We start from the raw sequence: 24,888 nt of genomic DNA on the forward strand, positions 1-24,888 counted from the left end.
TATCTGTCAGTAAATATCTTTAAACAAAACTTACCTTGTACTATGTAGGGAGTGTTCTCTTCCTTAGCGGAACTCAAGGGACGAGGGGCAGGTGCTGGTGGCCGGTTTATAATAAAGGATCCGTGTTGTTTTCTTTTCTCCTCATCAGAGGCCAGTATCATATCATACACACTGTCATCCAAGTCGGCAAAAGTATACGGATCCTCTTCATCGTCCTCAGATTTATCCTCTTCTCCACCGTATACTTCCAGATGACCAGAAGTCTCGTCTCTTTCCTTTTTGTCTTCTTCCCATTTCCTTGCTGCAACATAGACAAGTTGTTTTCAATCTTTAGACTCCAAAAAGCTGCATTCTGATGCCAAGATTTTCAATTTAGGCACCTAAATAAAAGTGGCCTGATTTCCCACAGCTCCTATTAAAGCCCATACAGATGGCTTCTAGGGGAAGCACTGCATTCTTATTTCTTCTTCATAGTTTTTGCTAAACTTTTTGAGACTGGGAGCCAAGAATGAGGTAACTAAATAAATGGCCTTATTTTAAAAAATACTGAGCACCTAGCAGCTTCCACTGAATATAAAAGGTTTCTTATCCTTAACAGTAAAGCAAAATAAATGGCAGCTGTGGGGTTCTCAGCACTTTTGAAAATCAATTCACTTATATGCCAAAATACAACCTTGATAGTCTAACTTTACCTATCAATATTTGAAAATTTTAGCTTTTGTCTCCCACATGCCTTCTGTAGACATGAAGCCTCTTCCCAGGTGCCCCCTCCTGGCTTAGGGGCAGCCCTGCATCTGGTTCCTCACCTCAGTTTCCTTCCTGGATCCCCAGCAAATCCATGCAACCATGTTCTCAAGTCCATCAACATTTATTAACAAAACATAACACAAATGTCCCACAGCATGTCATCCCAGTGAAATTAGTCCTTAAAAAATCCAGCTTTGTTCTCACCAAACGCCAGTGTCTTTTGCCACATCTCCATCCCTCTGCCCGGAGAGTCCAGCCCTTCCTTCATGGATGCAATCCTCTTCTTCCCAGTGGGAGCTCCCACAGCCTCTCTGCTGGGAGCACCCCTCACTCCCCATGCCTTCACTCCCCACTGTTCCTCAGGGTCCAGCTCTCCAGCAAAGAGACATCAGTGGATAAGTCCCCTCACTGCTCCCCTTTCCTTCAGCCCCCTATGGCCATTGGCTCCATCTCTCTGGCTTAGAGCCAGCAGGCATCTCCCTCTTCTGCTGTCACCTTCAGCCTTCTCCAGCCCATGCTCTCTGGGTTAAGACCTGTCAGCCAGCAAAACCTTCTGGCTGCTCTCCTGTCTTCAGCCTTCTTCCAGAAACTGCCTTCTGTCTCTGGCAGCTCTTATCCCCTGCCCTTTCAGTCTCCTCTGACTCTCCTGGTCTCTTGCTCACAAGACCTTATTGGGTATGGCAACACTGCAATTAGACAACCATGGCTGGCTTGTGCCAGCTGACTTGGGCTTGTATGCTGTTTCACTGAAGTGTAGACGTCCGGGCTCAAGCTGATTCCCAGGCTCTATGACCCTATGAAGAGGGAGAGTCCCAGACCCTGGGCTGCAGCCTGAGCCCAGAAGTATGCATTGCAATAAAACAGCCCTGCAGCCCAACCCCCACACGCCTGTGTCAGCTGGAACGGGACAGCTGCATGTTTTTAATTGCAGTGTAGACATACCTTTATAGTCCTCAGGTGCTGTCCTGCCCTCATCATCATCCACTTGGACTGGAACAGGAGAGCCAAGCTCAGTTTCCTTTAATGGGACAACTATCCTGCAACACTACCTGTTTTTTGACTTTGACCAAGATGTACTGTAGTACTATACTATAAACCACGAAAGTCAAGGCCATCCCTAAGGGGGTGCCCTCCCCAGATCCCATCCCTACCACCATCCTGCCTCTTTCCACCCCTACCCTGCCTCTTCCCCGCCCAGTTCTGCCCCCTCCCCCAAGTGTGCTGCACTCCCCAGCGTCTCCTGACACTGTGAAAGCAGCTAAACTTCTGATCCACGGTTAGTGGTAGGTACTGAGAGGGAGGTGGAGGCGCTGCTCAGTGGGGCCCGCTGGGGAGCAGGAGGCGCTGGGGGGGGAAGGTTCTGGTAGGAGGGACCCTTTTTGCCCCCCTCGCCTACTTGCTGCTCGTCTCCTCACCCTGCTCACCCACCTGTCTCTCGTCTCATCTCCCCGCCCGCTCCTCATGATTTTCTCGAAGCGTGGGGCTCCCCAAAGCATGGGGCCCTGGGCAGTTGCCCTGATTCGCCATACCCAAGGGACAGCTCTGGTGAAAGGGTCCCTGGATGTACTTTTACAGCTCAGGACATACAGTTCCATTGTATATCATCTTTTGTAATTCATTTTGTGAAAAAAAAAAAAAAGTTTCCTGAGCCTCTGCTTCCACCTTCCACCTTCCCCATATTCCATATATTGTGTTTTCTGGCTGCCCATTGCATTCATTTTTAGCTTTCACTTTCTATTTAAAAAGCTGTAGGCAGAATTAGTAATATCCCAGATTTCATTTTTTAGACAGCAATATATTAGAAGCTTGTGTAGAGAAAGTGATATTAAAAACAGCAGTTGGTAGACTTTTCATTTTTAAATCAGTGGTTTTAAAAACACTTGGACAGATGTCACAGACATACTTAGCACAATTTATTAATGAGTGATTCTGAGGCCACTGAAATAACAAATGTTTACATTTGCCTACTGCTGTCTACCTACTGTCCCCAAACAAACAGAAAATCCCCTAGTAGGCTTTGGTAGTGAATTGGGATTCCCTTTATGTTGTTGTGATCCCCTGTGTATGTCTCTTAATGCTTAAAACCTTTCCGCTGCTGATTAGAGTGAGAAACATTTTGTGTGTCTTGGGGACTCCATCAAGTGAGTAAGTTTTAAAAGTGATACTATGTTCATGTAAACTGGCTACATTATTATCATCTACTGTGTACTCTGGGTTTCTTATTTATAAAAATATATTGTAAAGCATCTACTTGTGGTAGATAAAAAGTCTGCAATATTCTATACTTAATGTGAGAAATAGATAGTCTGTTTCCATGTTTCTGTCTCAGTGGACACTTTCATTCTCGGAACTCCAATAGGGGGCACTCTTATGCCATCAGCAAAAAAAAACCCTCTCTCTGAAAAAGGGCTGAGCACTAAAATGCCTTTTATCTATTCCTGAGCAATACCTGCAGTAAAAGGCTCTAAAAATGTGTAGTGATGACTCATTACAGTTTCTCTTTGAAAAGAAACTATCATCCTAATTTAGAGAAGATCCTCATATGTTATTTTCCTTTCCCCCTTCCCCAGAAAGCTTTAACGATGAAACCAAAGTTAATACTTCATGAAAACACATTTTAAATGAAGGATTCATATAGGAATTGTTTCAGAGAAACCTTATATTAACCCTAGGTTGTTAACTGTCTGTGCGCTGTATGTCCATATCTATCTATTTGTTCAGGTCCATATTTATGTTTAATAGGCATGAGACAGAGATGGAAGCATTACTAATGCATGATGTAGCCACACATGAGTTATGCAGGTTAATCCAAATTTATACCGAGAAATTCTTTATTCCAAGCCTACCCCTCTCATGTGTGTAGCTACTGAGAAAAGGGGTATCGCAAGAGAAGTAAGGGGCATTTGGGGGTCATGGTGGCAGTTCATCACTTCATGGTAAGTAGATGTGCTTATCATTTGTAATCTTTACTTTTTAATATATACATATAAACTTGTAGCATCCTGCATGAAACTCGCTTTTTCTTTCACCTTAGAGGACTGGAGGAAATCCCACTGAAACAAAAAAGCCAAAAACTAAAACACCCACATCCTGCAGAATAGCAAGCTATAAAACACATAGCCACTCAGACATGAATAGCGGGGAGGGACAGCTCAGTGTTTTGCGCATTGGCCTGCTGTACCCAGGCTTGTGAGTTTAACCCTTGAGGGGGCCATTTGGGGATTTAGTTGGGGATTAGTCCTGTGTTGAGCAGGGGCTTGGACTAGATAATCTCCTGAGGTCCCTCCCAACCCTGACAGTCTATGAAGATGGGGACAGATTAGATAGCAAAGACTATACAGTAGAGTAGAGTGGGGTGGGGAGACTACGCAGTGTAAATTGTGAAGGAAGTATCTAGGAAGTAGGAAATCTGTAAAACCAGAGGATTAGAGCTGAGAGGCAGTCTAGGCAGTGGAAAGGAGCTAGGCCAAACTTAAAATGGCTGCTAACATTATTGCGCAATCACCAGTAAATGTATTATACAATAACTAGACATAATGTAGAATTGCCAGAGTTTAATTCATACTGAACAAAATCCTGAAGTCCTTATTCAAAAAAAAAAATAAAGAACAGTTACTTACCCTATGGTAAGTAGACTGTTTAAAGAGACAGTCAGCAGGTGCCCTTGGGCAACCTGTCAGTGCTGCGAAATGCACTGTGAAAGCAAGGAACTGTGCAGTCTGGAAACAACCCAATCAGAAGAGAGAGAGATGGGGATCTCCACCCAGAAAGGCAAGAGCTGGGGAGCTGGAAGCCTGAGGGCGGGTGCCCTTGCAGCACCACTGAGAGAGGAGAAAGGCTATGTTCACAGCATGCCCATATGCTTTCTTCATCACACCATGCTGTATGACAGATATGAATCTACATATGTTGTTGCTAGCAAAAATATATCTTGGGGGCGTGAGAAGATTGATCTATAACTCAGACATAGGTTAGGGGTTTGTTACAGGAGTGGCTGCGTGAGATTCTGTGGCCTGCATTGTGCAGGAGGTCAGACTAGATGATCATAATGGTCCCTTCTGACCTTAAAGTCTATGAGTCTATGAGTCTATTCATTCTTGACCTGGCATCCAAAGCTGATGCTCGTTCTGCAGTCCTTGTTTACCTAGAACTCCTTAGCCCACTTTCCTAGGGGTTGTGCTGCTTATTAACTCCCACAAGTGGGAATATGCAGAGACCACTCAAAGAAGAAATGAAGGTTACTTACCTGTAACTGAAGTTCTGTAAGAGGAGTCTCTGCATGTTCACACTCCCTGCCCATCTTCCCCGCTTCATTGGAGTCTCAGGGCAAGAATTCCCATATTAGTGGAAGGAGCTGAGGGGTGGTTGGGGCCACTGCATACTTTTACACCATCAGAACCCTCCAGGATCAGAGGAAAAGGGAGGAGTGAGGGGGCCTCCAATGGATACTGCTTGTCAGAAGGTTCAGAAGTTTGCGGTGTAGGCACCTTGATCCCACAAATGGGAATATGCAGGGGCTCCCTCAAAGAAGTAAGCTTCATTTCTTTCTTCTTTGAGCATGTGTCAGTGTGAATCTCACTGTATGTGACTGGCAAGCAGTACCTTCTTCTGGATAGTGGGTACCCTGGCACTGGAACTAAGAGTGCGAGGGGTACTGCTGTATGTCCTGGCTTGAAGTGGTTTCCATTATATCCCGGGGTTTACCGTTTGGTTCAAGGCTCTTAGCACCCCCACTAAACAAATTGTTCCAGTGCCTCTGAGTGGGTATGAGGAGTATGATCTGTGCTAATCAAATAAAAAATGAAGTACTGCTCTTTGGAACTTGGCATCTGTCCTGGCTGCATGTCAAGTGCATAATGTTTAAAGAAGGTCAGTGGGTTTGTCTATGTAGCTGCCTTACAGCTCTGTGAGTCCAGCACATTTCTGACAAATGCTGACTTGCTCGCTTGAGCTCTGATGATGCAAGTCTTGACGTTCACATGTGAGGCTCACTAACCAGACAGTAACAAGCGGAAATGCATCGTGTAATCCACTTGGAGAGTCTCTGTGATGAGATCACCTCGCCTTTCAATACACAAAGAAACAGGGAGAGCGCTGGAAGGGCTTACTCCTCTTTAGGTATTAAAATAGGGCTCTGTAAATGTCCAGAGTGAGAATGGCAAATCCTCAGTTATGGCTTGCATTTCATGAGGAATTCTCTAAGCTTGGAGACAGGACATCCTCCTCACTAACACCAGAGTGCTTGTGTATCTAGCTACATCCATTGTGAATTACGGGGACATATTTGCCACCAATTGTCCATCTTTTCCAATGTCTTCAAGCTCCTCCCAAGTCTTGCGAGGGAGCTTGCTGCTTGTTGCTCTGTCCCATGTAAGAAATTCTCATTTGTGTAGGAGAGCCTGGCAATTAGCCACCACTCACTGGTAATATAGAGATACCAGATCCAATTATTTGGGATGATATTCTTGGCCAAATGCGATTTTTCTTGGATGACTGAGACCACTAGAGATTGGGATTAGGGTGAGAATAAAAATATTTGAACCTGGAAGGTGGCACCTGCTATGTCTTAATATGTTTTGTTGTTAGTGATACAGTGGCCAGCACTTGTCATGGAGTTCATGCTGGATCTAGCAATCCCACATTTATGGGGAAGGTGAAGATAGGAAAATGAATAGCTTGTGAGATTTTTCAGATATGACTGCAGTCTGGATCTCCAGTGTGTCTGTGATTCATACTAGGAGCTCTTGGAATGCTTTGAAATCATCCAGCACTGGTATCAATGCTGAGGTGACCACCTTGCTGGTTGATGATTAGAAAAGGTCTTTGAGGGGCAATGTCTGATGCTCATGGATTTGTGCCTACAGGTCCCACTCCTCCTGGTACTCTGGGGTCTGCAGCCTTGCCAGTTAGGCTGCCAGAGAGGGAGATCTTCTCTTTCTTGATGGAGAAAAGTGGCTCCTTCAGGCTTGTGAAGGAGGACCATTTAGCCCAAGAAGGCCCAGACCGGCATCCTGTACGAATACAGGTGGTTGGAAGGTTGCTGACAGGACCAATGCCAGTTCTGATGCAGTGGCTAAGTTCTGAAGAACTCCTATGTTTTTTCAGACTCTTATGGTTCAGTGACAATAAAGGGGATGGCTTTCTGCTCAATACCGGTGAAGTGTGCCTTAGTGATGATGAGATGAGCATGTATCCACCATGGACAGTGCCAGTGGGTACAGTGCTGCCACTGGGTAGGGGTGCAGGTGCTTCTGTCAGTACCAGTGAACATCTCAGTGCTGATGACCATTCTGCAGTCCACAGTTGTTCCCCCATAATACCAAGGTTGGAGTTGGCAGTGGGGTCCAGAACCAAGGAAATCTGCTGCACTGTAGTTTGCTCCTTTTCACTCATCTTCAGTGCTGGGAGAGTTTGATGATTTATCCCTGAAGCTTTCCTGTGTGTCTCTATGTGAGAGGACACTAAGCTCCTGCCTCAGTGTTCTACATGGCCTCTTTCAGTGACCTGCTCTGATGTCTGAGGTTTTGCTGTCCATTGGCCTCATCAGTTCTGGTCAGTGTTGATGTAGCCAGTGCTGTGGTCAGTGTTGGTGATGGTTCCTCACTTGATGCTGACTTCTCTGATGAAGTGTTAGGTATCATCTGTCCCCTTGACGGAGCACAAGAGGATGAAGGTTTGGCTACTATAGGAGTTTGAGCCCCGATCTTCTGAGTCCAATGCCACTCTCATGGATTGTTGTAAAAGATGGAGTTTGAGTTTTGCATCTCATGATTTTGGGGTTCAAGCAGCGAAAGAAAGGCAAACCAGAATGTGGAATTTAATCTGGCAGAAAAGGCACCTGCTATACCCATCTTTAAGCGGAATGAGTCCATCACTGGTTGGGCACACGTGGAAGCCTACAGGTTTTGAACCCATCAAGTTACGGTCCTTTTACAGGGGAGTTGTGTGTGTGTATGTTTGTTCGGTTCATTCATATAGGAGGGGTTAAGTTGAAGAATTTATATCCAGCCAAGGATTATTCAGTCCAAGATGTTGTAAGAGGTTGAAGGCCACTCTGAAGTGTTTCAAGAAGTTTAGATGAAGATATAATAATAGAGTTGTCAGCAGATAGGACACCAGGAGGTTCTGTCTCATTGCCATGGGTGGTCAGAGGAAACTGAGAGACCATCAGGGGCATCCACCCCTTTCTGTCCTCATATGGAAGCATGAGGAGGTACAGGGTTCATGCACAGCCCCAATGGACACTGCTAGCAAAAAGAATCTGCTCTTGTGTGCCTGGGGAGCATGCACACCTACAGGGGAATCTACACTGATTTGTACTCAAAGAAGAACCAGAGATTATGGTTAGAGTTCTCAGATTTTCATCATCTATTAAAGACAAATATTTGTGCAGCAAATTCAGAATGGACTTATCTGGATACTTACAGACAGTGTCTATAAAGGGCAAGCTTATTTTTTTTTATTAGCTCAACATCTACATTTGGCATTTAAGGATTTGCTCTTTCCCATTCTTTTCCAATAGGAAAACTATTATCACCCTTCTAGAAGTGCTACCACATCATCTTTTTTTTTGGCCTTTCCATGAGGGAAATGCAAACTACAAAATTTACTATTTGATTTTTGTTCCATGAGTCAGGTTTTTAAAAATCCATGTGACAGCCCTGTCAGCGCATTATGGTCATGATGTCAGCAATTCATCATAAACAGGAATACCAAGATCATTGTCCACTCCATGATTCAAAAGATGGCTACATTTCTACTATAATATTAGCTAAAACTTGTACTTAATACAATATTGGGTTACTTTTCCCTATTAGAATGCATAAAGTAAATTCTATTAATTTTACCTGTGACACTGCAAGCTTTGCAAACAAGCAACAATTTAAATGTAACTTAACTAACATCTTAATTCAGTATTGTGTCTAAAACCTTCCTTATAATCCTATGCACCATGTATTATTTTATGGCTCTCTGAGATGGGAGGAGGAAGAAAACTCTGCCTGGAACCAGTGCTCCACAGTCTGCTGTCACTACAGTATCTGTAGTACTTAGTGATTTAGGCCTTGACTCAGGAATGCAATTAAGCACTTCTTTGTTTTCCCGAACCAGGGCCTTAGGGCTTGTCTACATCACAAAGTTGCAGCGCTGGTGAGGGGGTTACAGCGCTACAACTTAGGAGGTGTACACACCTGCAGGGCATCACCAGCACTGCAACTCCCTGTTTGCAGCGCTGGCCGTACTCCCGTTTTGTCTCGGGTGTAGAGGATCCAGCGCTGGTGATCCAGCACTGGTAATCAAGTGTAGACACTTACCAGCGCTTTTCTTGACCTCCGTGGAATAAGCAGGTATCCCAGCATACCTGAGGAAGCCTCTCTGGTAATCAAGCAGGTATCCTTCCCTGCGGTTTGCTCCGGTGTTCTCCGAATCCCCCCCCAAGCGGGTCTCCTTCCCAGCGGTTTGCAGGGGGGTTCGGGGAACGCGAGAGCAAACAACGGGGAAGCAGGTCTCCTTCCCCGGTTTGCTCTCACGTTCCCCGAACCCCCGTGCAAGCAGGTCTCCTTCCCTGCGGTTTGCTCTCGCGTTCCCCGAACCCCCGAGCAAGCAGGTCTCCTTCCCTGCGGTTTGCAGGGGGGTTCGGGGAACGCGAGAGCAAACAGCGGGGAAGCAGGTCTCCTTCCCTGCGGTTTGCTCTCGCGTTCCCCGAACCCCCGTGCAAGCAGGTCTCCTTCCCTGCGGTTTGCTCTCGCGTTCCCCGAACCCCCGAGCAAGCAGGTCTCCTTCCCTGCGGTTTGCAGGGGGGTTCGGGGAACGCGAGAGCAAACCGCGGAGAAGCAGGTCTCCTTCCCTGCGGTTTGCTCTCGCGTTCCCCGAACCCCCGTGCAAGCAGGTCTCCTTCCCTGCGGTTTGCTCTCGCGTTCCCTGAACCCCCCTTGAAGCCGCCCAACAGCGCTGCAGTGTGGCCACATCTAACACCACTTGCAGCGCTGGTTGCTGTAAGTGTGGCCACTCTGCAGCGCTGGCCCTATACAGCTGTACTAATACAGCTGTAACAACCAGCGCTGCAAAATTGTAGATGTAGACATACCCTTACTGACTAGCCAACCACCATTAGCCACATCCATATAGAAGCTCTACAGCAGCATTTAACAAGTATTACACATATGACGAAAAATTATTTTTTGTCAAGACTATACCTTGTGAAAAGTAGTGAATATAATCTTGTTTTATAGTGGGAGATGGAGCTCGAGGAGGTAGGGGTGGCTTGTCCAGGAAAAAGGAGTCTCTTCCACCCACTTCAGGATCATCATCAGGTATGCTGGCATATAAATTGTCATCGTTGTCATCAAAGCTGTATGACTTTTCCTCTGAATTATTTTCTTCATCTTTCTTTTCTTCTACTCCCTTGACTTCTTCAGCTTCCTCTTCCTTTTCTTCCTCCTTGTCCTCTTTTCTCTTGCCTGATTCCTCCCAGGCTTTCTGTCTGACTCCACACTGGTCTCCTGTGCTCTGTTTGTCTGTTAATGCTAAAGAATGAATTGTTTTATTTAAAATTTGCCAACTGGAAGCATTTTGTGTTTCACAGATTTCCACAGAAGTACCAGCACTGCTAATAAAACTTTTATGAACTAATACAGTGGAAAGCTGTCAAATGTATAACTCTCAATGACTTTTAAAATATTACCAAATGAACAGTGGAAGCTTTCATTATATATTGCTACCTCAGTACACAACATATTCATGTATACAACAACATTAGGGTTTTTCAGAGTTATTGAAGTGGAATCACATGCACTACCCTTTCCCCAAATCTGTACTGTTTCATTTTCAAAGCAGCACAGCCCACATGAGATAGTAAAATATGCTGGAACTCATGCAGTTGTATCACTTATTTTTAATATACTGTAGCTTGGCTGCTTATCATTTAACATTCTTTAAAATGAAATAAATATTTCCCCTGTGATATGTGGTTTGTAGTGAGCTTTATGGTTTTAGTGGCCTTTGGACCAAAAATAAGGATATAGTGGAGAAATACATAGGAGTAAATTTTCAGCACCATGTACAGCACAAGGATTTAGCTAAAATAACAAGGGGAAGCCATGTAACTTATTCCCTCCATCCTCTTTTAAAATTGTATCCATTTCTGGATTATCTCATAAACATTATGAAGACCCTCCATTATTTCCAGTATTAGACGCATTTAACTTATATATGTTTCTATTCTTCTGCCAGCCCTCTCCATTTTAATCCACAATTTATATGTTAATATTTTAAGAAAGCTGTTTCACTTAGGGTGCATTTGAGATAGAAAGAATTTATTGGAAAAATTCTCTTTTCCATTCCTGGTATTTTCCAAAAAAAATTCTAGAACCCACCCAAAACACCTGATTACTTTGCACTGCCTCATGCATGACAGAAAGATGAGTGCTTCTAAATATATTAGACAAACTCATCCATCACTATTTTTTTCTCTTCATAAAAAAGGCCAAATTATGGTCCCCGGAGTCAGTGCAATTGGGGAGGGTGGGGAAAACATCCGGAGTATGTGAGAGGTGTGAAAGGAAGCTTTACGCCTCTACAAGACAGAATGCTCCCAGAGGCACGAAGGAGAAGCAGCTTTTGTTTCACCTTATTAAAGGATCCTTAGTTGTGAAGGATCTGTTATGAAGATTTGTCCCTAGTGCTGAGTACTTCAGTTCACTTGTAAACTGGACCATCATTTCTATAACCACATCCAGGGAAGGATAATGTTTGTGTGTCCACCTAGGGCAGTAAGCACTAACAGTGCTAGCCAGATTTCTAGCCCTTGAAATCAAATTATGGCTGCTCACTGTCTAGGTGTGTTGGAGGAAGGGGCTCATAATTTAAGATATATGGAGCAGCAATACAATACAGAAGGTGAGACAACTGGGAAATATCAAGTATCCAGTAAAATACAAACAGATTATGGGCTGGCCTTTCTTACACAGTTACCATGGATCTGTGGAATAAGTGTTTTTGCTAAATGCAAAAAGCCCTGCAGCTCTTCCCTAACTCCCTTAGGTTCCTTTGCAAATCTCAGCCAACATTACTGAAACATTAAGGGCCAGGTCAAAGTTTGTACAGATGTGAGAAGAGGAAGCTAAAAAGAGCTTCTCAATTGTGCTTCCAGGAAGGATCTAATGACAACTGTAGGCATTGCCCTCTTCTAGGACAAGGGCTGCTCTCTGATAGAGCACAGGAGGAGTGGAGAGAAATGCGTCTGCCACTGTCCACATCAGCCTGCGGATCTGGGTGGCCTCCAAGGAGAAAGCATTGAAAGAGTGTAGCAAAAAGGTACATTCCCCCATGGACCAGTGTTTAAAGGCATGCCTGAGCCCTTAGGTCACATAGCTAAGTGATAAAAAGTCAGGAAATCTGCAAATCAAGGTTGGGCATTTAACCATAACTTTGTCCTCTTGTGTGCGTATACAGTCTCCTACAGTCTCTAGATATCACCATTTCTCAATTAATACAACACAGTATCAAGGACATGGTACTTGAAACCTTTCAGACAATATGACTTACAAGAGGTAATGTGAGGGCCTGAGCTCAGCATGGCCACATAAATTCCATCTTCCCCCTCCTCCTGATCACCATCTTCATTATCAGTTGTATTAATCTGGAAAGAAGATCAAGCAGAGCAAATCTTTTGGTGATATTTCCATAAGCACATCAGTGCAGTATAAAAGAGAAGAACTATTGCCCTGGGGAAAAAACAGCCAAATCATTTTCTTTCAGTTCTCTGTAAAATGCCTTAATTTCATATTTTGCAGAGGTTCATTTGCCCTCAGTACTAATGCCTACTGATACATTCCTTAAAATCCTTTTAAGGAGAAAACAGAGACAAGATAGTAGTAGTGATATATAAATCTAACTCTATTTACTCTGTGTGTGTGTGTGTGTGTGTGTGTGTGTGTGTGTGTGTGAGAGAGAGAGAGAGAGAGAGAGAGAGTTTCCAATTGTGAAGTATGCACGGTGGCTTGGTAGATGGAGGGTGTGGACAGTAACAGATGAAAAGAGGGTCTGTGAGGCACTGTGGAGTAGCCCAGAATGATCAGGGTGCAACAATCTTTGGAGGGCTAATTGAAAATAGGAGACCATTGAGTGCATGCTGCGTGTGCACAGAAGACTAGAGGACCGGTCATACAACTGCAGGTATGTTAGCTGGGTCTGCCTTACTATCAAAGCAGCACTAGGTGCTTACGCTGTCTTGCTTCTGAAAAAAACATTAAGGCTCTCAATTTTGCAGTGTCCAAATTTACCTCAGTTGGAGGAGTTTCAGGCCCAGTGTTTGTAGTAACAATTCACTGTATTTATATAGCAGGAGGATATACTAACTTCCGCCAATCTCTGACCAGACAAAGCAGAGTAGAATTACAGTCAGTTTTGGTTGTCCTCAATAGAAGAAACTTGTATTCCTTCAAGGCCTGATTTTCAGTAAGATGTGTATGGAAATATATGCCTCCATTGCACATACACAACTGTCCGATTAACATGCACACACTGCTGTTTAGGCATCTATCTAGCAGTCATTATTGCACAAAGCAGGACTTTTTAGAGATGTCTAGAGTCTCGCATCTTAAGGAGCATCACAGTAGCTTGAACTCCCTGGGACCTGTATTACTAGCATGTGCCCAAAGGGCACAACAGAGTCCTCAATAGTTATTGATTAGAGACTTGAATCCCGAAAAGGAGTATCAATTCCCTGCATTTGATTTCTGCCTACACAACAACGTCCCTACCAACTTGAAAGCAGGAATTTAACAGTGTGCTCCATAAATCCTGCAGTTTGCAAGGAATCACTGTGAGCAGATATGCAATCAGCAGAGAGTCTTTGACTGAAGAGCTGACCTGCTTCTGGGTCACTCTGCTTAACTTCCCTAGGATTATGGGAGTTGCAGAGTGAGCAGATCAAGAGGCACCAGTCTGGGTCATCATTTATCACCTCTGACAGATCTTTGTAAAGTATAGGGGAAAAGGGAAAACAAATATGAGAAATTGTGGGTTTCTCTGGGGGAATCCGCTACAGCTGTGTATGGCAATTTCAAGAATGTCAGATCCAGTGCCCCAGGCTCCTTGCCCACTCCAAACAGTAAACACAATTTAAGGAATATGTCCAGGTCATCTGTCCCCAGGAACCAAGCACTGGCCCTATATTCTATGTCCATCTAATGTGTCTAGCAGTTGGAGAGTCTTATGCTCTGGCAGAACTTCCCCATTGTTCAATTGGTTACCCCTAGTTTGGGGATATAGGCCACTACCGCACTGATGTCTGAAAAAACATGTATATGGAAGCCCTGAAATGAGACTTTTCTAGAATACAAAGTAGCTATAATCTGTGTTAATATGCAAAATTTGTGCTAATAGTAGCAATAAGCTGCAAAGTTGGGCCTCTGACAAGTTCCATGACCTACTGACCCTGCAATGAGAAATATGAAGCCATGACTTTGAGATATGACTCCTGAGGATCTGTGCAATGTGGGCCTACAAAGTGGTGGAGTGCTAAAAACACTGAGTTCCCCTTCCGTGATGTCGGAGACCTGCAAAAGGAAAACACTTCCCAGTCGATTACCCTTAGCCTTGCAATCAGTAGGCACCTGTAGATACATATTTAACAGAGAATGCCCGGAGGGAAGACAGAGAGTGGAGCTGTTGGAGTAGCTTTGCTAATTGCCTCTGGAAGATGGAGGCAGCAACAATTAACTCCTGGTACTTATTTGTTATGGATCAATTTTTGATGAAGGAAATCCCACGAATCACAGAAAGCCTAAATGGGAGATGGGATTAATGTAGACTTTTCTATATTTTCAAGAAACTCAAATTCCCTTCAAAGAGGACTGTGGCCATTATAAAAGTTTTAGGAGCTCTTCTGACTGATGCAATTAAATTATTGTCTAAATAAATACATATTTTCACTTCTCTGGATTTTAGGGGGTGAGTAGCTGATCTGACTCCTTGACATAGTGCTACTTTTCAGGAAAAGTTTGCAAGTTTCCTGTAACTGGGAGACCTGGGAAAGCTAAGTAAAACTTCTCAATTTGATCAGATCTGTTTTTCCTAGAAAATTTCTTTTGTCAACCTTGGGTGAAGTCATGCTTCCATTACAGCCAATGGCAAAATGCCCCTTGTATTCAATGGGGCGAGGATTTCACTCCATGATTTTAAAGTCTTTGAGGCTGTCTGCTGAAATGGCTTGGCATTTCTAAAGAGGTTTGAGGGCTTTAGGTTCAAAACCGGACATAATCTCCAGTCACCTTGGGGAATACAAATATGAGACATATTCAGCCCATCTGAGAGTTTCTGCTTGGCATTAATTCTAAAGCAGAAATCTCTATGCTCTCTCTTATCTCCTTTTATGGCAGAGAGGTATAGCTCTGTAGACTTGTTAGTGAAGGAGGGAACCCTTTACCCTGGAATGGTTGAAATACAATTTTAGCCCTTCTGGCACACACTGTAGGACTTCTTGTGGGTGTTTACCATTTCCCCCATTTCAACCACAAATTTTGGTTTGTTGGCAATTAGAAGGAAAAACTTCTTCTAGTGTCAACAGAGGGGCTGCCTCAAGAGGTCTGTTAAGGTTTGAAACCCTTAGCTTGTAAATTAATAGGCAAGATCTGCTTATCTGAGCCTGCACCCTATAGTAGCTGGATAGTCTTAGCTCAAGATGCAGCAGGCAGGTAAGAAATGAAAGACCTCTAAGATACTGGATGCTACCATGCTATTTCCTTCTTTTCTAAACCCTTGGTGTGCAGGGTTGGCTAGCTCAGCCATGGATTTGGAAATGTTGCCTTTTCTTTTTTACCTCCTCAGTCCAACTTTCCCTAAGTATGAATTGCTCAGGTTAGAGAATTTATTAACCTTCATCTGACGTCTGCCACCTGTCATTTCTGGTACCACTAATCTAGGAGTTGGCCAAGTTTGCCTCAGGACTGAGCTCTGGGCACATCTGGCAAAGAAGAGAAGTCTCCCCATCTGCTGGGTTTCAGAGGGCAAATCTGAGCCAATAATGTTACTGAAACAATATTAGATGTGGTCTAAAACAAATAAATGGTAGATATGCCTTATTCTTCTCTAACTTATCCCAGTGTAACTCAGTGGCATTCTCTCCTGTTTTATACTGGAGAGAAGAATGAAGTCCATTTGGAGTCTCAGAAGTAGGAAACATAGTTCTATTCTCACCATTACTTCCTTAATGAGGAATCAGGCCTATTTCCTCACAATTTGATTTTGCTTTCACTTCTGCTAAGGTTAAACGCACTTTTTAACATTATATGGTGGGGTATGGCTTTCTTTTAGTTATCCACTCTAACTGGCTAACTAAGCTTCATGTAGCGGTAGTCACACAAAAAAATTAAAAATCACACTGAAAATTGAAATGTCAAAGTTATTTCTATTTTGTAGGGTTTGAAACTGACACATTTTTTCATTTTTTCTAAATTTTTAATTTTTGTAGCAAAATTGTTATCAAGACCATTATCAAACAATTTACAACCATTTTGATGTCTTCAATAAATATTTCAATTTAAAACATAGTAAAATTAATAAAAAATGGAATTAAAAAAATCAACTTTTTTTTGGCAAACTTTTTCATTTTCAAGAAAAGGCCATTTTTCCATTTAACACCCCCCCCCCAGCACTTAGGTCAAAAAATTCTGACCACCTCAATGGTTGAGAAAGCTTCTTCTGGCTAGATCCTCCACATGCATGCACAGGCAAACAGTGATGAACTGAACAAAAGAAGCACAAGGGAATCTGATCCTGCATTAGTGAAAGCATTGTTGGCTGCCACCACATAACACCTGCCTTGAAGCCAGTGAGGGCAGCCCATAACAAAGCACCTAATTTACATGCTGATGATCATGCCTAAGGCCACTTCACCTCACAAAAAGCTCACTTTTTTTTTTAACACTGTATCGCAGGGGTGGCCAACCTGAGCCTGAGAAGGAGCCAGAATTTACCAATGTACATTGCCAAAGAGCCAGAGTAATACATCAGCAGCCCCCCATCAGCTCCCCACCCTGCTCCCAGCACCTCCCACCCACCAGCAGCCCCATCAGTCAGAGCCTCCCCTTTCCTTCCGATCAGCTGTTTGTGGTGTGCAGGAGGCTCTGGGGGACAGGGGGAGGAGCGAGGGCACGGCAAGCTCAGGAGAGGGGGCGGGAAGGGGTGGAGTGGGGGCAGGGCCTGTGGCAGAGCCAGGGGCTGAGCAGTGAGCACTCCCCCGGCACATTGGAAAGCTGGTGTCTGTAGCTCCAGCCCCGGAGTCGAGGCCTATACAAGGAGCCGCATATTAACTTCTGAAGAGCCGCCTGTGGCTCTGGAGCCACAGGTTGGCCACCCCTGTTGTACAGAAACCAGGGAGAGGCACTGGAGGGCAACAAGTCTGTACTCCCTTTTGTGCATTGCACAAGGACTTGGAAGAATCAAACCCTTCAAGTTTAAGTTAGGCCTTGGACAATAATTGGGGTTTGGTTGAACACACAGGGTTAATTCAATTGTTTCATATCTGTTGGGCTCGGTACTACCAATTATCCTGTTCCTTGATTAATCATTATAAAAATGGCATTTACAAACAAGGTTGAAAATTCAATTATTTTTCAGTCTCCCCATAGAGTAATTAAACTTCTTCTGATGATAGCTTCCAGAATCCCACATGCTTCTGGTTCAGTTTATTGTACTTGATCAAACTGGCATTGCTTAAAAAAATGTAACATTCAATGGCTTTCAAACCTCAGCTATTCTTTCTACATATAATTATGGAATTCTTCATGCTCCATAATAGCCCCCAAATTTCCCTGAATTGTGGCAATTATGAAAATGCATCCTGGAACAAATACTGAAGTCATTATTAGACCTAGGAAAAATATTTTGTTTGAAACTTTTTTTGCTGAAAAATGCAGAGTTGGGTCGAATAAGCATTTCTCAAACTCATGTTGACTTCAGTGAATTGTTTCAATCAAAATGAAAAAAAGAAAAAAAAGGGGAAATATTGAAATGAGTACTGTTCAAGAATTTTGTATAAGTGGAATGGGATACTGGGAATACAACATGCATGCCCACCGCTTTCTCCTCTTCAGTTTTGTGCATCTAGCCTTTCATTTCCTTTGCTTTTATAAAGATTAAATATGCCTGAAAATAGAAGTCAGTTTGGGGTCAAACAAAATACCTTGCTTGATCTGAAACAAATATTTTCCAATTTTTTTAATTAATCAAACATTCAGAAAAATGTTGTTTTCGGTTTGATCTGAACTCCCAATTTTTTTCCATAATAGGAAGCAAACCAAAATATTGGTTATTTGCCCAGCTTTAATTATCATTCAGTTTTTACATAATTCTTATGTAAAATTCTCATTGACTTTTTCCGTGAGAGGTTTAATTTAGTAAGGAGTGAATAAAAATTGAGTTATAACCTAAGAAATTGACTCCATAATATGACATTAAGCTAACTTTAGTAATATATTGGAAGAGTGAAGATATGCTACATATAGAATAATATAAAGCCATTTATTCATGCATTTATTCAAAAATCACATATTGTCAGTAAAGAATTAATAAAAATAATGTAATATTAGCTAGCAATAAACCTCACAAAAGGTAATTCATCTTGTTTTTTTGTGGGCATGAGGAGCTGATGTTGGAAGAGGTCATAATGACAGTCTGCTCATAATAAGATTATATTCGCAGTCAGTGCACACGGCTTGGGTGCCGAATATGATCTTGTTTTAATTACAAAGGTGGATTCTAGAAATGGTTGTGAATGAAAACTGTGCATTGACCCAATTTTGTGGTGTTGAAATCCAGAGTTGAATTTGGGTGCAAACTGTGCAAATGACTTCCTCTGCCCCCCTTGCTGCAGCACCCTGCTGTCTCCAAAAAGCACTCTGAGCCTCCTGGATGCAGCACCCATGGCTTTTTATTTACACACAGTTCCCACCACCAGTGATTCTATTTACAGGTCTCCCTCTCCTCTACAGGGAGTCTACCCCAGCCTGGAGACTGCCGTGCCTCTGGCTGTTCTCTTCTCCCCTTCCTCTGGCTGGCTGCCAGCCTTTATGGCCCTTGAGCCTGCAGGCCCACAGGTGCAGCCCGTTCAGAGGCCAGGCACCAGGCTTCTCTCCAGCCCCAATCCATTTCACCAGATTGGGGCTGGCTGAGCAGGGGCTAATTAGCTGCCTCTGCAGCAGCACCCTGCTACAGACCTCCTATCCTTACAGTGAGTCAAACCAAAACTCCAGATGCACACCTTGGAATTCAAACCTTGAAGTGGATCTGAACTTCACATCTTGACCATATGCCTTAACAACAAAACATATTTAAGTGAAATCAGGCATTGGTTTATGATCAGACATTCAAGGGGAGAGTCAGCTTTCACATCAACATAAACCAACAGTAACGCCAGTAAAGTCAATGGATTTATCACATTGTAAAACTGATATAAGTAGGAGCAAAATCAGAGATGCAATCTTTGTGAATATGCTGATAGTCAGAATAGCCTTATGGGCCTTTCTGCAACTGCATATATTTTATAATGAGACTGACTTTCTTCTCTTATACAGAGGTATATATCTGATGTAATTCCATGGAAGTCAATGGGCTGGATCCTCAGCAGGTGTAAAGTGGCTTAGTGCCACCACAGTCAACGGAGCTATGCTGATTTACACCAGTTGAGAATCTGGCCTGTTAGTTACACTGCTGTAAATGTGATATAAATGAGAGGAGAATCAAGCTACAAGAAGTTTAGGTGATTGGGAAGAGCATGAACCACACAGAAGATACTTGCTCATAAGTATAAAAGACTGGAATATGGGATGAGCAAGCAGATTTTGAAATGAAGGATGGCACAGAATAATGATGGCCCAACTACATTACAGTTTGGATGTTCTTTGGGAAATTGACGAGTTTGTATCTTTCAGTCTGAAAATTTGTTTTTTAAATATTTTTGGCACATGCAAAAATCAGACAGCATGTAACAATTTAGTTCTATTCAGTATTTTACTGCAATATGGTACTATAGGCTTCTCATGAATATACATTCTTTGTAATAATCTGATGGTATGACAACTGTCTTTTTCTACAGACTAGCCTAACATTTATCATTCTTGTTTATATTCATGTCTTGCACAGTATAAATTTCAAAAGTTAATAGAAAAAGAAGATTGTAAAGTTTGGGGAAAAAAGTGCATGCAAACTGCCTATCAACAAAAATCACACTCTGTTCTTTTCAGTAATTCATACACATGGTTCTGCTTAAAGTGCAATTAAATGCAAAACCTTGAATGGAATCCAAATATTATATGATTTTATCACTTTTGTAAGCCTGTTTCCAAGATGCCAAATTGGAGCTGGCTCAAAGGTGGACAGGTTTTTGTTCTACATTACTGGTAAGCCATGTTTTCCTTGTCTCCGAGCCAGAGATGCTTTGAATATGTATCCAACAGTATCAAATGAAAGAAGCCAAGCATGGCAATGAAGCACTAGGATTGTCACTGTATCACAGATACTGGACATTTCATTTGTTTAATGGCAAAGAAGCCGCTGGCTTCTGTAATCTCATCCAAACTGTAAACAGAGGACCCTGTATGCAAAACCAGCAATTTCCCACTAAGATTACCCTACATTACTATTAGAAAATAAGTATTATCTGGCAGAACAAATAGAGAGGCACTTCTCGTTCATATTGTCTCTTAATTACTTTTCTCATATAATTATGGGAACAAATTCTGCCTTCACTTACACCCATACCATCCTAGCTGGTCCGTGTAAATAGGCTGAGATTAAAAGAAATCTTTTCCATTAAAAAAGAGACTTTGATTAAGCAGTAGAGATGAAAATCCACTTAAACCCACAGCTTTCCATTTGAAATAAGTAACAGTTTTGCAGGCTGAATGTTTACAATTACAGTATAGACCTGGATGCAACAAACATACTGCACCTAAACTGAAAAGAGAAAATAAGCTGGACGCTACCATCATCCTGGGGTCATCATGTCAACACAGAACAATATGGATAAGGTTAAGGAGCATCATGGAAGAACCTCAGTGTGAAAGGCAATCTATAAAGCATTTTAAACACATCTTCCGATTCAGACTAGGATGACTTATTTGACTAGTATTATTCCAGTAACTGACTCCTTTCCCCTCTAAAGTCACATCTGGTTTCCATGGGATGAAAACAACCAAAATAATAAAAAAAAGAGACAGTATGCAACATAGGCACATACAGTGGATGTGCTTAAAATATTCATTACAGACTAGATATATTACTAGCTCCTGCAATATTCCCTGTACTTAAATTAGATAATACAGCTAAAATTGGTCTCTCTCTAGAACTAGAATTAATCTTTTACACCCTCAGTCTCACTTTGAATGTTGGGCATACCTTTTTTTGCTTTTTGTTTACTTGAGCTGCTCCATTTGTTTTGTGTAAGAGTATGGACATTTCCAGTAAACAGATCTCATTGGAAACAAAACTGAAACTCTGCAATAATCCACAGAATCAAATTATTTGTGCTGTTTCACTGTTATTTCACTGAGGTTCCATATGATAGCATATTGACATAAATGCCAATAAGGGCCGTTAGAAACAATTGTGCTGTGAATGGACTTTCTGTTTTTCACTGCTCCTTCAGGAGTTTGGCTCAAATTAGTTTGGCTTTAATTCTGAACACACAGATTCCCAAGTTTTACACCCCCTTGTCATGGAGTGTGGGGGAGTCCGGTCCTGCATCCCTCTTCCTGGGACTCACAGTGACTCTCAGCCAGCCAGTAAAACAGAAGGTTTATTGGACAACAGGAATGCAGGTTACAGCAGAGCTTGGAGGCCCAACCAAGACCCTTCAATCATGTCCTTCTGGGGGTTTAGGGTGCTTGGATCCCAGCATAGGATTCCCTGAATTCCAATCACTCAGCCCCAAACCGAAACTGAACTGCCCCTCCTCCAGCTGGCCGACTCCTTTGTCCAGCTTCCCCGGGCTAAGGTGCTAACCCCCTCCCCGCTACCTGGCTCAGGTTACAGGCTTAAAAATCCTGTTCCTCACCTAAAGTCCTCCCCGGCTCTCCCATCCCCCACACAGACAGACCCTACTGCATCACACCCCTCATCTCTATAGATTTATCTCTGCTACAGAAAGTAATGGAAGGCACAAACAATGCTTATTTCCAAACTCTAGTTGTAATGAACTTTTCACAGCAAACCATTTTTCTAGGCTGTTCTTCTGTTTTAAGATATTACAATGTGTTCCTTGGAAGAAGGGAACACAGTAGAGTTCACTTAAATTCTAATCTAAATTTATGCAGTTATAGTGTGCCTGTCACCATACTATCCAGGCACAAATGCAAACTTTAGCTCAAAAGGAAGAAAACTTTTCAGCAGCCTTTCCTCAAAACTTGTGATTACCAAAGGGGACTTGATAAGTTTTTTTAGGATCCTGGGAGGATACCAAAATTGTACATATGTTACCATAAATCTATGCTCAGTGTTATAAATGAGATACTACTAGGTTAAGAGACGACAGAGTCAGAAACCTCACCATACTAACCTTTTGTACTCCTTTGAGCACCTTCAGCCTTACCGCTGCTTATGTCACTTCCATGTTTGCCCTTGGGGATTCAACAATAGGTGTGCCAGGCATCATTGTTTTGTTGTGAGAACCAGGGGGCTGCAGGTCTGGTAGCCTTGGCTGACATGCAAAGAGGGCTAAATTCTGTTCTAACATCAGGACCATCAAGGGAATGTCTCTAGATTTACACCAGTGTGAGTGGGAAGAGAATTTTGCTTTAATGTGCTTTTCTAAGAAGGGTTATTCTTTTGCAAACAGAACAATAGTACTAAGGTTTGCATAGCTGGCAGATGAGGTCCCAAGCTATGCTTAGAAGACATTTTCTTTACCTCTTTAACTGGCAGCTATTTAACTGAGGCAATACCATTTCTATGACAAATCAGTAAATAAAACTGATAGAACCGATTAATTGCACAGCAAAGTGTACTGTAGTAGCTGTGCAAAGAGTTGTGAGTAGCAAAAAACCAAACCAAAACAATACAATATGTCTTGCTGTTACCAAAAGAATCCTGTTTGTAGCCAAAGAAATACAGCAGCTGAATTAGGACACAGATGTTCTTTCTTATCCAGGGAATCATGTATTTTTCCAGGGAGAGATGGTATTTTAAATATGCTCTTTTGTAACAATTTTTCAGTAAATGGTTGAGGTATGGGATTTTTGTATGCTGCTTTTTGCAACTCCTTCCCTATGTCAAACCTGTAGAAGAAAGCATAAATCTCATCCATTTGGGGTTGTGGTTCTGGGATGTATAGATTATATACTTAAACTGAGGTCTCTAGGTCATGGCCTTCTGCATCAGTAGATGGCAGGCAGAGTGTACCTTCTGTAAAGGTTTGTGTATGTTTTTGATTGTTGTGAAAGTTGTTTCAGAGTTTGACTCACTCTTCCAGCCTTGGGGTAAATGTTTATCTGGGTCTGTGGATATCTTTTGCATAAAACCTAACTAAACTCTATGTTACACTGAGTGTCATTCACTCCCACTGTCCCTTCGGTGTCAATGACTTCCAAGGTATGTTTCAGCGTGTTCTAATAGATTATTATTTCACTTCTTTCATTCACTTTCTGTTTCATACTGGAATTTAGAACTGGCTAGAGTTTACCACGTGAACGGCATAAATCCTCAAACAACTCTACTCAAATAAGATAAACGTAATACCTTTCTTTTTATGTCTGCCTAACAAGGATTACGGTTTTTCACATCTTTCTCTAGCCTATAAACCAAACCATGTTGACTGATGTTTTGCCAAAACCTAAACCCAAGCTTTCTGAGCCCATTGTATCACCGTTACATTTTTCCACCTCACTGTCCATTTAATTTTCCAACACTTAAATATATTGAAGAACTGTGATCCCTGAGCTACTTTGTGGAGTTGACATTCATTATGGACTCTTTGTTTCCTATTGCTTAGCTAGATTTTAATACATAACAGAATTTCATCCCATACTCTGTTAGTTGTCTATTTTTCTTTCTTCAGAAACAATAGCTGTTTTAGGGATATACATACTGGGAGAAATTGAAGCTTCATTTTTAAAGGAATTGTGCTTGCTCACTTGAGGACTGAATTTGGACAACTATCTTTTAGAGAAATGCATTATTTTCTGCATATTGTCTGTATCTCAAACCATCTCACATTTCAGTTTCTCCAGAAGCCTTAGGTGAACCCCATATGGCCTAGGTGATCTACTGAACTTAGCTGTGTTATAAACACATCCTAACGAGTAGGAAAGTGCATTGCCTCATAGCAGACATTCTTGACATATGCCAACCCATTTCTTATATCAGAGGGGTAGCCGTGTTAGTCTGGATCTGTAAAAGCAGCAAAGAATCCTGTGGCACCTTATAGACTAACAGACATTTTGGAGCATGAGCTTTCGTGGGTCAATACCCACTTCGTCAGATGCATGTAGTGGAAATTTCCAGGGGCAGGTACATATATGCAGGCAAGCTAGAGATAATGAGGTTAGTTCAATCAGGGAGGATGAGGCCCTGTTCCAGCAGTTGAGGTGTGAAAACCAAGGGAGGAGAAACTGGTTTTCTAGTTGGCAAGCCATTCACAGTCTTTGTTTAATCCTGAGCTGATGGTGTCAAATTTGCAGATGAACTGAAGCTCAGCAGTTTCTCTTTGAAGTCTGGTCCTGAAGTTTTTTTGCTGCAGGATGTCCACCTTAAGGTCTGCTATAGTGTGGCCAGGGAGGCTGAAGTGTTCTCCTACAGCTTTTTGTATATTGCCATTCTAATATCTGATTTGTGTCCATTTATCCTTTTCCGTAGCGATTGTCCAGTTTGGCCGATGTACATAGCAGAGGGGCATTGCTGGCATATGATGGCATATATTACATTGGTGGACGTGCAGGTGAATGAACCAGTGATGGTGTGGCTGATCTGGTTAGGTCCTGTGATGGTGTCGCTGGTGTAGATATGTGAGCAGAGATGGCATCGAGGTTTGTTGCATGGATTGGTTCCTGACCTAGAGTTACTATGGTGCAGTGTGCAGTTACTGGTGAGAATATGTTTCAGGTTGGCAGGTTGCCTGTGGGTGAGGACTGGCCTGCCACCCAAGGC

The 24,888-nt window shown here is 42.6% G+C and overlaps 1 protein-coding gene and 1 long non-coding RNA gene across 5 annotated transcripts in view; one reads left to right on the top strand and one right to left on the bottom strand.

Annotated features, from left to right (window-relative positions):
• The window catches only part of BANK1 (B cell scaffold protein with ankyrin repeats 1), a 293,349-nt gene that overhangs the window by 49,090 nt on the left and 219,371 nt on the right, over positions 1-24,888 (bottom strand). For all 4 annotated transcript variants that reach the window (XM_050944423.1, XM_050944421.1, XM_050944422.1 and 1 more), the window contains 3 exons: positions 12,292-12,385; positions 9,942-10,271; positions 35-301 (listed from right to left, as the gene is read on the bottom strand). In XM_050944423.1, coding sequence (XP_050800380.1) covers positions 35-301; positions 9,942-10,271; positions 12,292-12,385 — 691 coding nt within the window. The remainder of the gene's footprint in view (positions 1-34; positions 302-9,941; positions 10,272-12,291; positions 12,386-24,888) is intronic.
• LOC127046872 (uncharacterized) lies at positions 9,085-9,546 on the top strand. The gene is made up of 3 exons (XR_007773237.1): positions 9,085-9,135; positions 9,251-9,352; positions 9,416-9,546. It is a non-coding gene; the product is annotated as an uncharacterized LOC127046872 (long non-coding RNA).

Source organism: Gopherus flavomarginatus, chromosome 3 (assembly GCF_025201925.1).
Source record: "Gopherus flavomarginatus isolate rGopFla2 chromosome 3, rGopFla2.mat.asm, whole genome shotgun sequence".
In the NCBI taxonomy this organism is placed as follows: Eukaryota; Metazoa; Chordata; order Testudines; family Testudinidae; genus Gopherus; species Gopherus flavomarginatus.